This window comes from Onychostruthus taczanowskii, unplaced genomic scaffold (assembly GCF_017590055.1).
Source record: "Onychostruthus taczanowskii isolate IOZ18803 unplaced genomic scaffold, ASM1759005v1 scaffold20, whole genome shotgun sequence".
NCBI lineage: Eukaryota > Metazoa > Chordata > Aves > Passeriformes > Passeridae > Onychostruthus > Onychostruthus taczanowskii.
The window spans coordinates 971,026-983,569 of NW_024499240.1; the positions used below are offsets into that span (position 1 = coordinate 971,026).

Consider the following 12,544-nt stretch of genomic DNA (forward strand, 5'->3'; position numbering starts at 1 on the left):
AAGTTTTGCAATATGCAAAACAAAAGAAAATATTTAGAAATTGCAGAATAACAATGATCAAGAAAATAATTGTTTCTTCTTTTTATAGGGGCCACCAACAGATGCTCCTGCAGTCGATACAGCGGAACAGGTTTATATCTCTTCACTTGCACTGCTGAAAGTAAGTGTTGTGTGTACATACTATATCTGAGTATAATGCTGGAGTTAGAGCACCTGGCAGCAGTCCAGAGTTAATGGACTTGTGTTGCCTAAGTGCTGGCCAGACTTATTTTAAAAATAAATTAATACTGATTGGAGCCCTCAAAAACTTATTTTAATTAGTTCTCTTTTGTTAGGTTTGTTTTTATTATTTTATAGTTTGTTACAGTTTCCAAAAGTGCTACAAGTTGCAAATTAGCTAGAGATCAACAAAGGCTGAAAAAACTACCTCAAATCAGATTTGAACCTTCTGTTAAACATATGGTGTCATTTGGTCTTAATTCCAGATGTTGAAGCATGGTCGTGCTGGTGTCCCTATGGAAGTTATGGGTCTGATGCTTGGGGAATTTGTTGATGATTATACTGTGAGAGTGATTGATGTTTTTGCAATGCCACAGTCTGGAACGGTGAGTTCTTCACATCTAGACCCTGATAATTTTATTTGCTTGTATGTTTTTTTTTTCCTTAGGGTAAATTTATTTTTTAAAAGGTTTTTGTGCTTTACCTCATTGAAGCAATCTGAAGGTATAAGCTATGAGTTATAATGCAAACAAGTCTAATGGTTAAAGGGTTTCAGTAAAAAGAAATGTAGTCAAAACTTCTTTTTGAGCGAAAGCTAGTACTTAAGTGTTTATAGCAATCTATGCAGATATTAGTCCTTTTTTGTGTATAAATGTAGTGTATTACATGACTTGTAAGACATATCAATTTATAACTTTCAAAACTCATATACTATGAGCCAGCAGAAATATTCAAAATGTAAAAGGTTTGATTGGAAGTGTATCATGCCCTTAATTGTGATGGTGCTATATACTTCAGACTTGCTCTCTTAAACAGATCTTAGTTGCATGTCTCTTAAATGTTAGTTCTGTGATTTGAAAAAAAAAAGTGTTTAAATTTTGAGTAAGAATATCCATTTTATGAACAGATTAAAGAGGTGAAGAGTCAAGGGGCATAATTGGAATTTATGGTGCTTTGTTTTGTGTAACTGGAATGAAATGTTCTTGAAAAAGGCATGGGATAATTCCTGTGTAACTCAGAGCTGCACTCAATGAAATTTTCAAATCCTTTTGTCCTGAGTATATTCATGTGCATAATACAAAAATCTGCAAAAAGTCATTGTGTGATATTTATCTTGAATAAAACGTGTAGAGCTGATCTTGGGACAAACAACAGGCCACAATTTGCAGACCAAACAGAGGAGAAAAAGGTGAATTCCTGTGTCAAATTTAATCATGTTTACTCATAGTAAAGATTACTTAAATAGCAATTCAAAATAATCTTTCAGCATTTAAAAAATCACATTGAAATACATTTCTAAAAATTATATTTTGCATTTAAGGGTGTTCTGTCATGTAGTACTAAAGTATTCAGGTTGCCTTTTTAAACAGATGCTTATGAATATTTTTGTTTGTGTGAAGTTACAAGTTAAAAGATAATACTGCTTCATGTACAGCTACTGTGATTTTTGTCTGTCTTTTAATAATATTGCTTCATGTACAGCTACTATAATTTTTGTCTGTCTTTTAAATCAGGGTGTCAGTGTGGAGGCAGTTGATCCTGTATTTCAAGCAAAAATGTTGGATATGCTGAAACAGACGGGAAGGTAAGGCACTGTAAAGAGGGCTGACAGTCACAAGTACTCCCTCAACGGTTTTTAGAAGAAATGGCTGCCTTTCTGCAAAACTTGTGATCTAAGGATTAATAATGTTTAAAAATAAATAATTGCCCCAAAAATTAGGTGAGTAGCATAGCATGTAATTCAGTCCCCCTCATGCATTTCAATTGTCAGGAGATTGTCACTCCTGTTAAACCTACAGCTTTGATTATCACCCAGAAAGATTAGAGTGCTGCTCAGTTTAGCATTGGCGATTACTACACAGCACCTGCTTAAAAGATTGATTTTTTAATTTAACCCTTTAAATAAATTTTTTTGAATTTTTGAAACTGGAGCTTACTCATGAGCAATTTTAGTGAAAAGAAACAGAAAATAATTTTGCAAAAGATCCTAGTATTTAAACAAATTTTTATTTCACTCCTACCTCTCAACAGTTGTCGTCTGCTTGCTCAAATTCTTTTACTGTGGGAAAAACTTCAAAATTAATGTTAGCAAAAGGCTCAGCAGCTGAACAGAACAGTGCAAATTGCTTTTTGACTGAGTTCCTAGTTCTGCTGCTGGTTTAATTGATATTTAATCCTTTCCCACCGTTGGTTCCTGTTGTCCATGTCTGAAATGGACTTTCTGCCGTGAAAAATTCAACCTTCGACGCCAAGGAGTTAAAGAGTAGATATTTACTCAAGTGCTGAAAGGGTAAAAACTGGTTCAGGGAAGGTGTGCTAACAGGGTGAAAAACTGAAAGCATGATCTACCACTGCTAATATGTATCCCTTAATGATTGCCCTCTTTTGTCGCATTTATTCATGTCCATGTTTTCACCATACTATGGTGTGTAATTTAAATATTACTAATGGTGTTTTTTTCACAGGCTCATCATAATTTATGCCCTGATATGTTCCTATTTCTTCTTGTGACAAGTGTTTATATTTTTAAAAATCTCAATATCCTCTTTGTTTCAGACCTGAGATGGTAGTTGGTTGGTATCATAGTCATCCTGGCTTTGGCTGTTGGTTGTCTGGTGTAGATATCAATACTCAGCAGAGCTTTGAAGCCTTATCAGAAAGAGCTGTTGCTGTGGTGGTGGATCCCATTCAGAGTGTAAAAGGAAAGGTATAGTAGGCTTGCTTTTTATTTTTAAGGTACTTCAGTAAGATTTAATACAGAAGTGCTGTAAATATGTGTAAGTACTTGATTTTTGGAGGCCCATACTGTATCCAAAAAAAAAAAAATTAAAACCAAAATCCCACTGTAAATGAAAAGATCGCTTCCAGTTTGTTCTGCAGCTTACATAAGTAGTCCTTAAACAGGCTTTGATACTATCAGTACACATAAACGATCATAATCCTCTCTTAATATTTTGCTATTCAGGTATCACTCAACAGGTTTACAACTAATAATCCAAGTATACGTTGTTTTATGTATTAAATTTTAGCTACAAATTCTGAGATCAATTACTAACAGATTGGAATAGGTTCAGCCCCTTAACGTGGGTACTAAGAATGCGTTGATTTGCAGGCATTGCATATGATGATTTTTATTAAAATTTCTATTCCAAATGTTTTGGGCAATAAAACTTTACAGAGAAGTTGATATCAAGCATTTGAATTGTTGAGAAGTGTGCAGATAAATGATTAAGTACGTTAAATTATTATGAAAAGAGATTTTAACTTGCAAAGCATATTGGGTTATAGTTGTCCTTTGTTGAAATCTCTTTTGTTCTTGTTTAGTTCTCTTTTTATTTCTTTCTAGCCCCATATGCCATTTTCCTATTTCCTGCCTCATGACAGCAGGGAGCAGCTCTATTATCACCTTCACAGAGCTGTCTGCAAATGTGAGAGGCAATTCGATTTTGCTCAACCACAGGGAGAGTGGATTAGAAAAACTACAGAACGTACAGAAATTGGTTAGGTGGTTTACTGCTTTAAAATACTGCTGAGGTGTTTTGTTTGAGCATGCACTCCCATTGTACTGTAGAATAATTATTGAAATGCATCATGGTATATATGGATGATATTAATGTAAATTTATAAATATTTCAAAAGTGTTCATCTTCTATAAAACTGTAGTATCATATTTCCTGTGAGGCAGATCTTATTAAAGATACCAAACACTATGAGTTCACTGTGAGTTAATTTCATAGCAGAATGTTCTGAAGCTACAGTTGCTTTATCAGTTGTTTTTTTTTTTCTTTTTTTTAAAATTCTGAATTTTATAGCAAATACATTTATGTATCAGGCAATAAATAATTATTAGCTTCTGGTTGTTTGGAAGGTATTAGACATCTGTATAAATTTTGTTCTTTTTTAAATTTCGTAAAGAGAAGAAAGAAAAAACAGATAGTCTTGGGGTAGGGGGGAGTGTAAGATTCAGTAGAACACTTAATTATTCCTAACTTATTTTTCCTAGAACTTTTCTTTTCCCACTGCAGTCGAAATGTTGAAATAAGATTCTTTTTGTTTTGTCAAAATATAATTGTCAAGGCTATTATTAGTAATTAATTTAGACCTCAGTAGCTATTAAATCTGTGAAGAAGAAAAGCCTCCCAATAAGCCATACCACACACTTGCTCACTAAGTGTTTCTTTTTATAATAATTTTATTGCCGCTGTTGTTTGACATAGATGTCTGTCTTTGAGATCTTCAATAAAGTAATCTTTGTATATTTATTTTGAATGTGAATAAATTTTTGTCCATCTAAGCATTTCTCAGTTACAGCTGCTCTTATGGCATTGCTGCCAGTACTTGAGATTACTGGAAGTCTTGTAATGTTTGTTTTTCATACACATTTTTAGCTGCTACAGTCAGATTAAATTACGCTCTCAGGTTTCATGTTAAAAAAAATTTACATCTGTCATGTTTCTGGCATGTGCATCCTTTAAAGCTTAGAAATAAAAAGAATCTCCCAAATTATGAATACCACTTGTAATTAACTTCTTGATTTGGAAGATGTGGAATGTGTTCGAGTTTTATGATCCCTGTTGGCAAGATCACTTACACTAAAAAGTGTTTGGATTGTCGATGAACTGAGAGAAGAACAGATATGTTATTGTTCAAGGGGGTTTCTTAGGTGAGGTTCCAGTGCTTCGTGTGCCTGGCTAACTTACCATGGCACGCAGAGCCTCTTTGTGTGCTACAGAGCCTGAGCTCTGCCTATTTCAGGAAAGTATCTGCATTTGCCAGCATGAAGAGCCACTTGCAGAGGTAATTTTGCTGGTGTAGTAACCATTATACTGGTCAGCTTTAGCTACATGAGTCCAAGATCATTACTCATTATACCTTATACTAGCAGGACTGTTTGGCAAAAAAAAATATAGTGAACATGTGGTAGAGAAGATTTTAATATGGCATGTTTTGTCTGAAATGAGATGTATTTAAAAGCAAAGCCCAAAATAGCACATTAGCTAATTTTAAAGCTGCCTCAGGGCAAGTCCATGCCCATATAAATTGCCATAGTTTATGGTCAGTGAAGCAGTCACGGCTGTGCTAGTGAAGAATAGCTGGGGCAGAGGTTATTTTCATGTGTCAGGAAGTTGCAGTGAATTCTGATGAGGAATTTCAGGTTCACCTTGACTAGCTAAAACATTAAAAAGCAGTCTGTTACTGTAGAAAATGAAAACTTGTTAACTTCTTTGTTAACTGCCTTGTCTCCATACACGTTTTCTACATAGCACAGGGATGTATGATTGCAGTTTAACAATAAATATACCTGTGATTCTCATCAGTTAAAAAAACCAAACCATTAATTTTATTTCTTAAAGCCAATGAGCAAAAATAAAAAGTCATAGAAAATCCTTATATAAAAATAAACCCCTCGTATAGATCTGTGGATTAAATGCCAACTACTTTAATGACATTTTAGGATTGGGATATTTTTGCATAAATATAGCAGGATACATGAAGGACAAGTAATTCCAAATACTGATCTTACTACTCTACATACATATTCTTGCACACAAATTAGGTTTTTTCATGACTGTGTACCATATTTTGCAATATTTAGGCTAATAGTGCTTTAGTTGTCTGTAAAATAAACTCACAACAGAGCAGTGAGTTTTAACTGAAGATCAGTGGTCTCAGAACGCAAAAAGGAAAAGCTTTGTTTTGACCTTTTTTTTTTAGCTTGATTTCTTTGAATGAAGTAAAAGTAAACATGCTGAAATATGGCCAGTGGGACAACCTGGCTAGCTGTTGTTTCATTTTATACCTACTAATAAACTTTTCTTTTATCCCCTCCAGTTTTCCAATCTGTGCAATTGAAGCTGTAATACATATTTAGAATATTTCACAGAAGCAGTAATTTCATTAAAGATCTGGAATAAAGCTAAATATTGACATTTCATATTTATTTCCAACATACACTTTGAAATGTCTGTACAGAGAACCATAAACCTTTGCCAAATGTTAAAAATAAATGTGTTTTTTTGGACCTTAACTTAGCAGCTGTTCATCACCTCTTAAGGAAAATATAACTATACTAAACCCACTGTAACATAGTAGCTTTAACTCCAAAAGCATTAACTTACTGCATTGCACTCACTGACTGTATTGTTAAATTAAAAAAAAAAAGGTGGTATTTTCTTTTTTGACCTGTTTTAAACTTTGGATCTTTATTATAACAAAGTCACCATTTACAATGTTTTGTTCTTCTGAGAGAGTTAACTGGTTTCCCTTGATTAATAATTGCTTGCATAAGGATCTATAAAATATCCAAAATATTGTCAGAAGTCCATTTTGTACATCTGAGAAACTTGTTGGCACTTGTGGTATTTAGCAGGATTGGTAGCAAAATCTCTTACTCCTACAGCAAACTTTCATTTCTGTTAAGCCATATTTTTTTCTAGCAGGGCACTGTCTGAAGTATTTGTAGGAAGACCTGTTGGTTTATGGCAAAATTCTTTTTTTAATTGTCTGCTGGGGAAAATAGTTGTCTTTGCAATTCTGTCTTTATAAATTCTGTTTCGGTCACCTCAGACAGATAAAAACAAATACGCTATGCATCTTCATCTTGTGCTTAAAACCAGATCCTGCCACATTTGTAAGAGGATTTTGCTGTGGTACTTTATCCTTATCTTAAACTCATTCAGATGGTAAAAGAAAATAAATACGTACATTTGGGTAGCCTGGTAAACCAAAGTAATGCTACTTGATCTCTGTAGATCATCTAGCCCAACTTAGTGGTGAGCACAGTTTCAGCACTGAGTTCAGGTCAGCTCACTTAGTGTTTTCTCCACTTGAGTCTTGAGATTCAACAGCCTTATGCCAATTCCTGTTCCAATATTTTATTTTTCTTGCAGTTGTTTTTTTTCCCTTTTTATGGATATTGTCAGCAGCTGCTCTTTTCAGTTGATTACTACTGTCTCCTGCCACATATATCATTGAAAAACCTTGTTCTGTGGTCCAAGCAACCTCTTCTGGAATTGGAAGGCTTTTTACTTCAGAGTCAGAATGTGGGCTGTAGTCTGAAACCATTTTGTGCATGCAGTTTCTTTTTATTGGTAGTTGAAAATTGCTTTCTTTTGTTCAGCTTATGAGATCTTCAGAGTTTTATTCAAAAAGGACAAAAAAATGTGCTGAACTTTATCATTTGTTATTTTAGTAATTTTTGAAGTATGAAAAAAGTTCCTGTTCTGGAGGGAGAGAAAGATACGTGCTTGTTTTATCCTCCTTATAGAAAATGAAAACCCTGAGGAGAGCTGGAGGACTTATTTTAGCAATCTCTTTCCCCTTTTTTGTCCATTGGTATTTGTAAATCTAAGTGACAACCTCTGCATAATTAGTGATGTATATGAGCATTACAGGTTTGTTAATACCTGGTTTCAGTTTTTTTACTCTTCAGAGTAATAGATAGTCATTTTGCTCCATGCTGACCATAAAAATAGTGATTTGCAAGTAGTTTTGATCTCTTTTGCTACTTTTATGTTCCAGTTTAGATTAAATTGCCTGTGTGTTACACTGTTTCAGATTGGTGACTTCCGTTTTTGTGCTGCAAGTCTTCCCAGTTTATCAAGACAAATTTGTGTGTGAATGGTTTCATAATTTGGTAATTACTTGTTAGTCTAAAACACTGAAACCAATAGCAGACAGCAATTTAACAATTAATTTCCTGAATATTGGAATTGCCATCTAGCCATAAGACTTTATTCGGCTGAGCATGTTTTACACCAGATTTTTGAAATATTGCATGGTTTTAAACCTCCAGTCTTTTATCAAAGTGCTATTATTTTTCCTTTGAACTTGTCTTTTTCCCTTCTTTGTTTGAATTAACCACAGGATTTAAAGAGGCTTTGTTTTTAGGTAGAAAGGTAGAAAAAGAGCAATCCTTGAAATGAGATGTGTGGAGACACTAGTGTAATGTCTGAAATTTAAAATAGCCCATTAAGAATTAAGCTGGTGATAAGTGTAGGCAGATTGGAGCCATCTAATAAGGCTTTTTTAATGTACTTAACTCCTCCTCCCCACTTCATGCATTTGTCTTGATCTTTAGTTTGACTTAGTCTTCCCTAGACACACATGAATTCATCAGTCTTTAGGGTACAGTTAAAAATAAGTAACACAGTTGAAAGTGGTTAAAAACAACTGAACAAAACAGTGAATTGACTGTATTGTCACTACTTTGGAGATGTGCTTATTGTGAATCATTATAGACGTCTATTTATTGTGAATCATTATACAGATAGCATTTAGAAGAAAATGTATTTCAAAATGTGATACCTACGATTTTGTCAGAATCTTTTATACCTGGAACAACTTTCATTGTTAGAACTGGATTTGCTAATACTTTGCTATTGTAAATGAAAAATTCTAAAATGGATACCATAACTTTCCAGTATGTGGTTGTGATTGACATGTCAAGAGTACATTTCTGGATATTATGCACAATGGGTAGCACATTTAGATACTCTCACAGTAATGTCCTGTTTCTTGCCATTGACTGGACAGAAACATTGTGGTTTCAACAGGAGCCTGATTTGGAGAGTAAGGAAGTTGTATGTTTGTGCTGGGTTTGATCACTGTTGATTCAGTAAAGATTGATGTTCTTTTGCTTGGAGAATCATATTTGTGGGAGAGGAGTTGTGTCTGCGTCACAGTGTGGGTCACTTGGCGTTTTCAGTTCAGGCTGTGTAAACCTAGACATAAACTACATAATTTTATTACTGTCAGTGCACCACTGTTTTGTTACGTTTTCTAGAGTGGTTATACATATCCAGATTAACACGTTTTGCATATTTCACCTCCTATTTTTTCAATGGAGTGCTGAAATTGTTCGTACCAATCCTAATGTTCCAAAATTTGTTCTGTAATGTTCTTTGGGCTTATGATTTAATTAAGTCCTGTATGTTTACCTACTAAACCATTTACATAGGTTACTTGAGTTCATGCCCTTCACTAAAACAGAAAGTTCTAAGACTTAATTGAAAAGTATTAAATGTTTAATTTCCTTTTGCTGTGGTGGATGTAGAATAGTCCATTTATCTTCATTAAAGCTTATAGCTTTAAAACTTGTGGCTCCGCTACATGGGAGTTATGGATGCATGCCCTCACTTGTCAAGATAAATGTATTATGCTGTAGTTCTCTTCCCCTTCCAGTATGGATATTGAAGTTGTACTGCAGATTTGACCACAAGTAAATAATTCTCCAAGGACAGAGAAGGAAAATGCACATACTCCTAGGAATATGTTTTCCAGAGCTAAAATTGACATTTTATAAATAATTTCCATGTTGCAAACTTCAAACTCACAATCACAGCAATTCAGTGATATGCATTTGGCATGAGTCAGTTTCAGTTCTTAGTGCTTTTCATTGGAAATGGCATAAAAAGTACGATTTCTTTGAATTTTTTATGTTGTGGGCTTGCAGGGGACAGAAGATGTTCTTCACTTGTAGTTGTCTAACAGTGCATGGCAGCATAAATAACGAAATGGTCATAAACCTGAGCTGCACTTCTCTGGTCACGTGTTCCATTTCATTTTTAAAGAATCTAGAAACAAACTAAGCAGTTGATAACAGGTCAGTTGCAGGTGATAAAAGAGATTTTAGATGGGACATTACTTCTTTTTCCACACCTGGCAGAACCTCACTCTACCCTTTGCAGTTGTCTTTAAGCACTGGTGTGTTTGTTCATAAACATATGGCATAAACAATACATTGCTATTTGAATTCCAAGGATACAATGCATTTTTAAAGATAGTCACCATATGCCATAGATTCTTCACTGGAAAAATATTGATGTTAGATCTTTTAAAAAATTTAAACAATAAAGGCTGACTTATGCCTAACTGAAGTTTACCACTAAAATATAGTGGGCCTTGAAAAAGGAAGCTATTTAATTCAGTATTGTTTGGATATTTAATATTAAAGGGATTTAAGAATCAAGTGTGTAAAGTACTCTTGAATTAATTTTTTTAAATACCCCACAAAGTTATGATGACTGTTTTAGAGTAACTGATATTATTCAAGTATCATCAGTATCTGATAGTAAGAAACTAAAGAGTGATGGCATTCACACTTTGAGGAGAAGCTAAAAAAGTCTGGCTACTAAATACCCTAAATTTTCATTAAGCCATTATTTTTAATAACTGTGTGAAGACTATAAGAGGCCAGATTTTTGTCTATCTAGCAGTTGAGGTGTCCAGTGCTCATTTTAGATTGTGAGTAAATTTTAATCATATTAATTATAGTTGTTCTGAAATTTACACAGGGCATAATTGCAAATTTTCTTCCTAAAAATACATTCTGTGGACTCTAGTGTGGGCTGTTGACCCCAGACAAATGCTAAAAAAATACTGTATAGTTATTGTTTTTTAGATTATTATGCATTTTGAAGCTAAGACAGATGTACAAAAAGATGCAGTTTTTATTTTGTATTGGCAGCTTCCAAATATTTAGTATCTATTTCCAAGAACTGCAATTAGTAAAGCATCCATGGTACTGAAATCCACACATCCCACAAGCTAATTATATTTGCAAGGTCAGATTGAATACATATTTTCAGAAAAATAAAGGGTTATATAAATGTGTCTTCTACTTGGCTGTTATATCACAGTTTGTTGATCTGGAGTATAATGTGTACAATTCACAAATTTGTCTGATAACAGAAAGTGGTGTGTGATTGTGTTTATTTTACTAACCAGTATATTCACAGCAATCACTTCCAAATATCTCTCCAGTAAAGATGTGTTAATTACAAAACAGACAAGGTCTTCTATTATATTAAAGCTACTAACAAGAAGACAGCAGGAATCACACATGTAAATAGCATCATCAACCCCTATTTTAGTCCTCTGTTTTGATCTGTGAGTTGCGCATAGACCAAAGGTGCTATTAAAGACTCAGTATATGAAATAGGCAGCATTATATGAACAAAATTTATTCAACAAGAAAACAGACCTTTAACATGAATTTAACAAGCCTGAGAAATTATAAACTCTCATATGCTGCAGATTCATGCAGTGATAATAAACAAAAAAGGAAAGTAAGAGGTTTCCTTAAGCTAGCCAAACTGCTAATGGTTTTGTTATAAGCTGTCTGCTGTTGAAATGACCTCTGAAAAGTCTGGAGACACTTACACAAGGAAAAATTAAATGGTCAGAGTGGTGAAAGAGTTGCACTATGGAAGTGCATTTAAAAAAAATTCCCCTGGAATTTCTGGAAAACATCCCAATAACATAGACTTCTGATTAACTTTTTAATGTCTTTTTAGGAAAGGAATTTAGCATGAAGCTTGGAAACAAATTTTTACTAGAAAAGTACAAGCTGTATTATATTGTATTGTATTATAGGTAATTTTAAGTACAATGAAAGCTTAAATTTTTTGATTGGGAAATACTGACTTTTTACAACAAAAATCTAAGCAACAGAGCGGTGGTTCGTGCTGGGTTTAATTAATCCTTAGAAGTTCTTTGTTCAAAATACCGTGTCTGAAGTTTCCATCATAGAATAGGGGGTGACCGTGTTTCTGTCATCAGTCTGCATCATTCTGTACTTCGAAATACACAAATATAGAGAGGATACTTCAGCTTGTGCACACCTCCAAGTGCTCACTGGGGCTTTTTTCGTGGATCTTACTGTGGCATAATTAACACCTACTTCACCCATTGCTCATTAGTACACTGGACATTAATGAGTTTATTTATTTTTATGTAATCCTCCAAAGGCGGGACTGATTTATGCTCACTATGAAAAAAGCAACTACATTTCATAGAAATTAATATGTAGAATTTATTGTTGTATTTATGTTTTTATTGTGTATTAGGTCTAAATTTAGCCTCCAGGTTGCTGAGCATGTTAGTTTCTTTAAGATGGTTGCTATAGTGATAGCAGCAAATTCCTTTAATCTTAGTGTAGTTAAAGTATTTAGTTGCCATTGGTCATCAGAGTGCAACTAAGACAAAAAATAGCATTTGCACATCTACTTTTTGTACCCCTCCGAGACTGTAGGAATTGTAATTTTATCCCTTTTAAAAGCATAATATTTGGTATTTGTGATTTCAGTTTTTCATACTGCTTTCTGTTAGATTTGTATTTATTCTACTTAGGAAATACTTGCATGTCATTCCTTCAGGAGGACAGATAGAGAGTGCAGTGTATTCCCATGCAGCTTATACCCTAAACATAGTGAAAGTTACTTCTGGTCAGAATTGAGACGTTTGAGCAATATTCAGTATCGCTCATAAATAATTCAGGAACTTGTTCTCATATTTTAATGTGAAATTTAGCTAAATTGAAAAT

The 12,544-nt window shown here is 33.9% G+C and overlaps 1 protein-coding gene across 2 annotated transcripts in view; it reads left to right on the plus strand.

The window, feature by feature from the left end:
- Positions 1–12,544, plus strand: part of PSMD14 (proteasome 26S subunit, non-ATPase 14) — a 45,963-nt gene that overhangs the window by 21,513 nt on the left and 11,906 nt on the right. For both annotated transcript variants that reach the window (XM_041403577.1, XM_041403578.1), the window contains exons 5-8: positions 89–160; positions 486–605; positions 1,734–1,804; positions 2,776–2,926. In XM_041403577.1, coding sequence (XP_041259511.1) covers positions 89–160; positions 486–605; positions 1,734–1,804; positions 2,776–2,926 — 414 coding nt within the window. The remainder of the gene's footprint in view (positions 1–88; positions 161–485; positions 606–1,733; positions 1,805–2,775; positions 2,927–12,544) is intronic.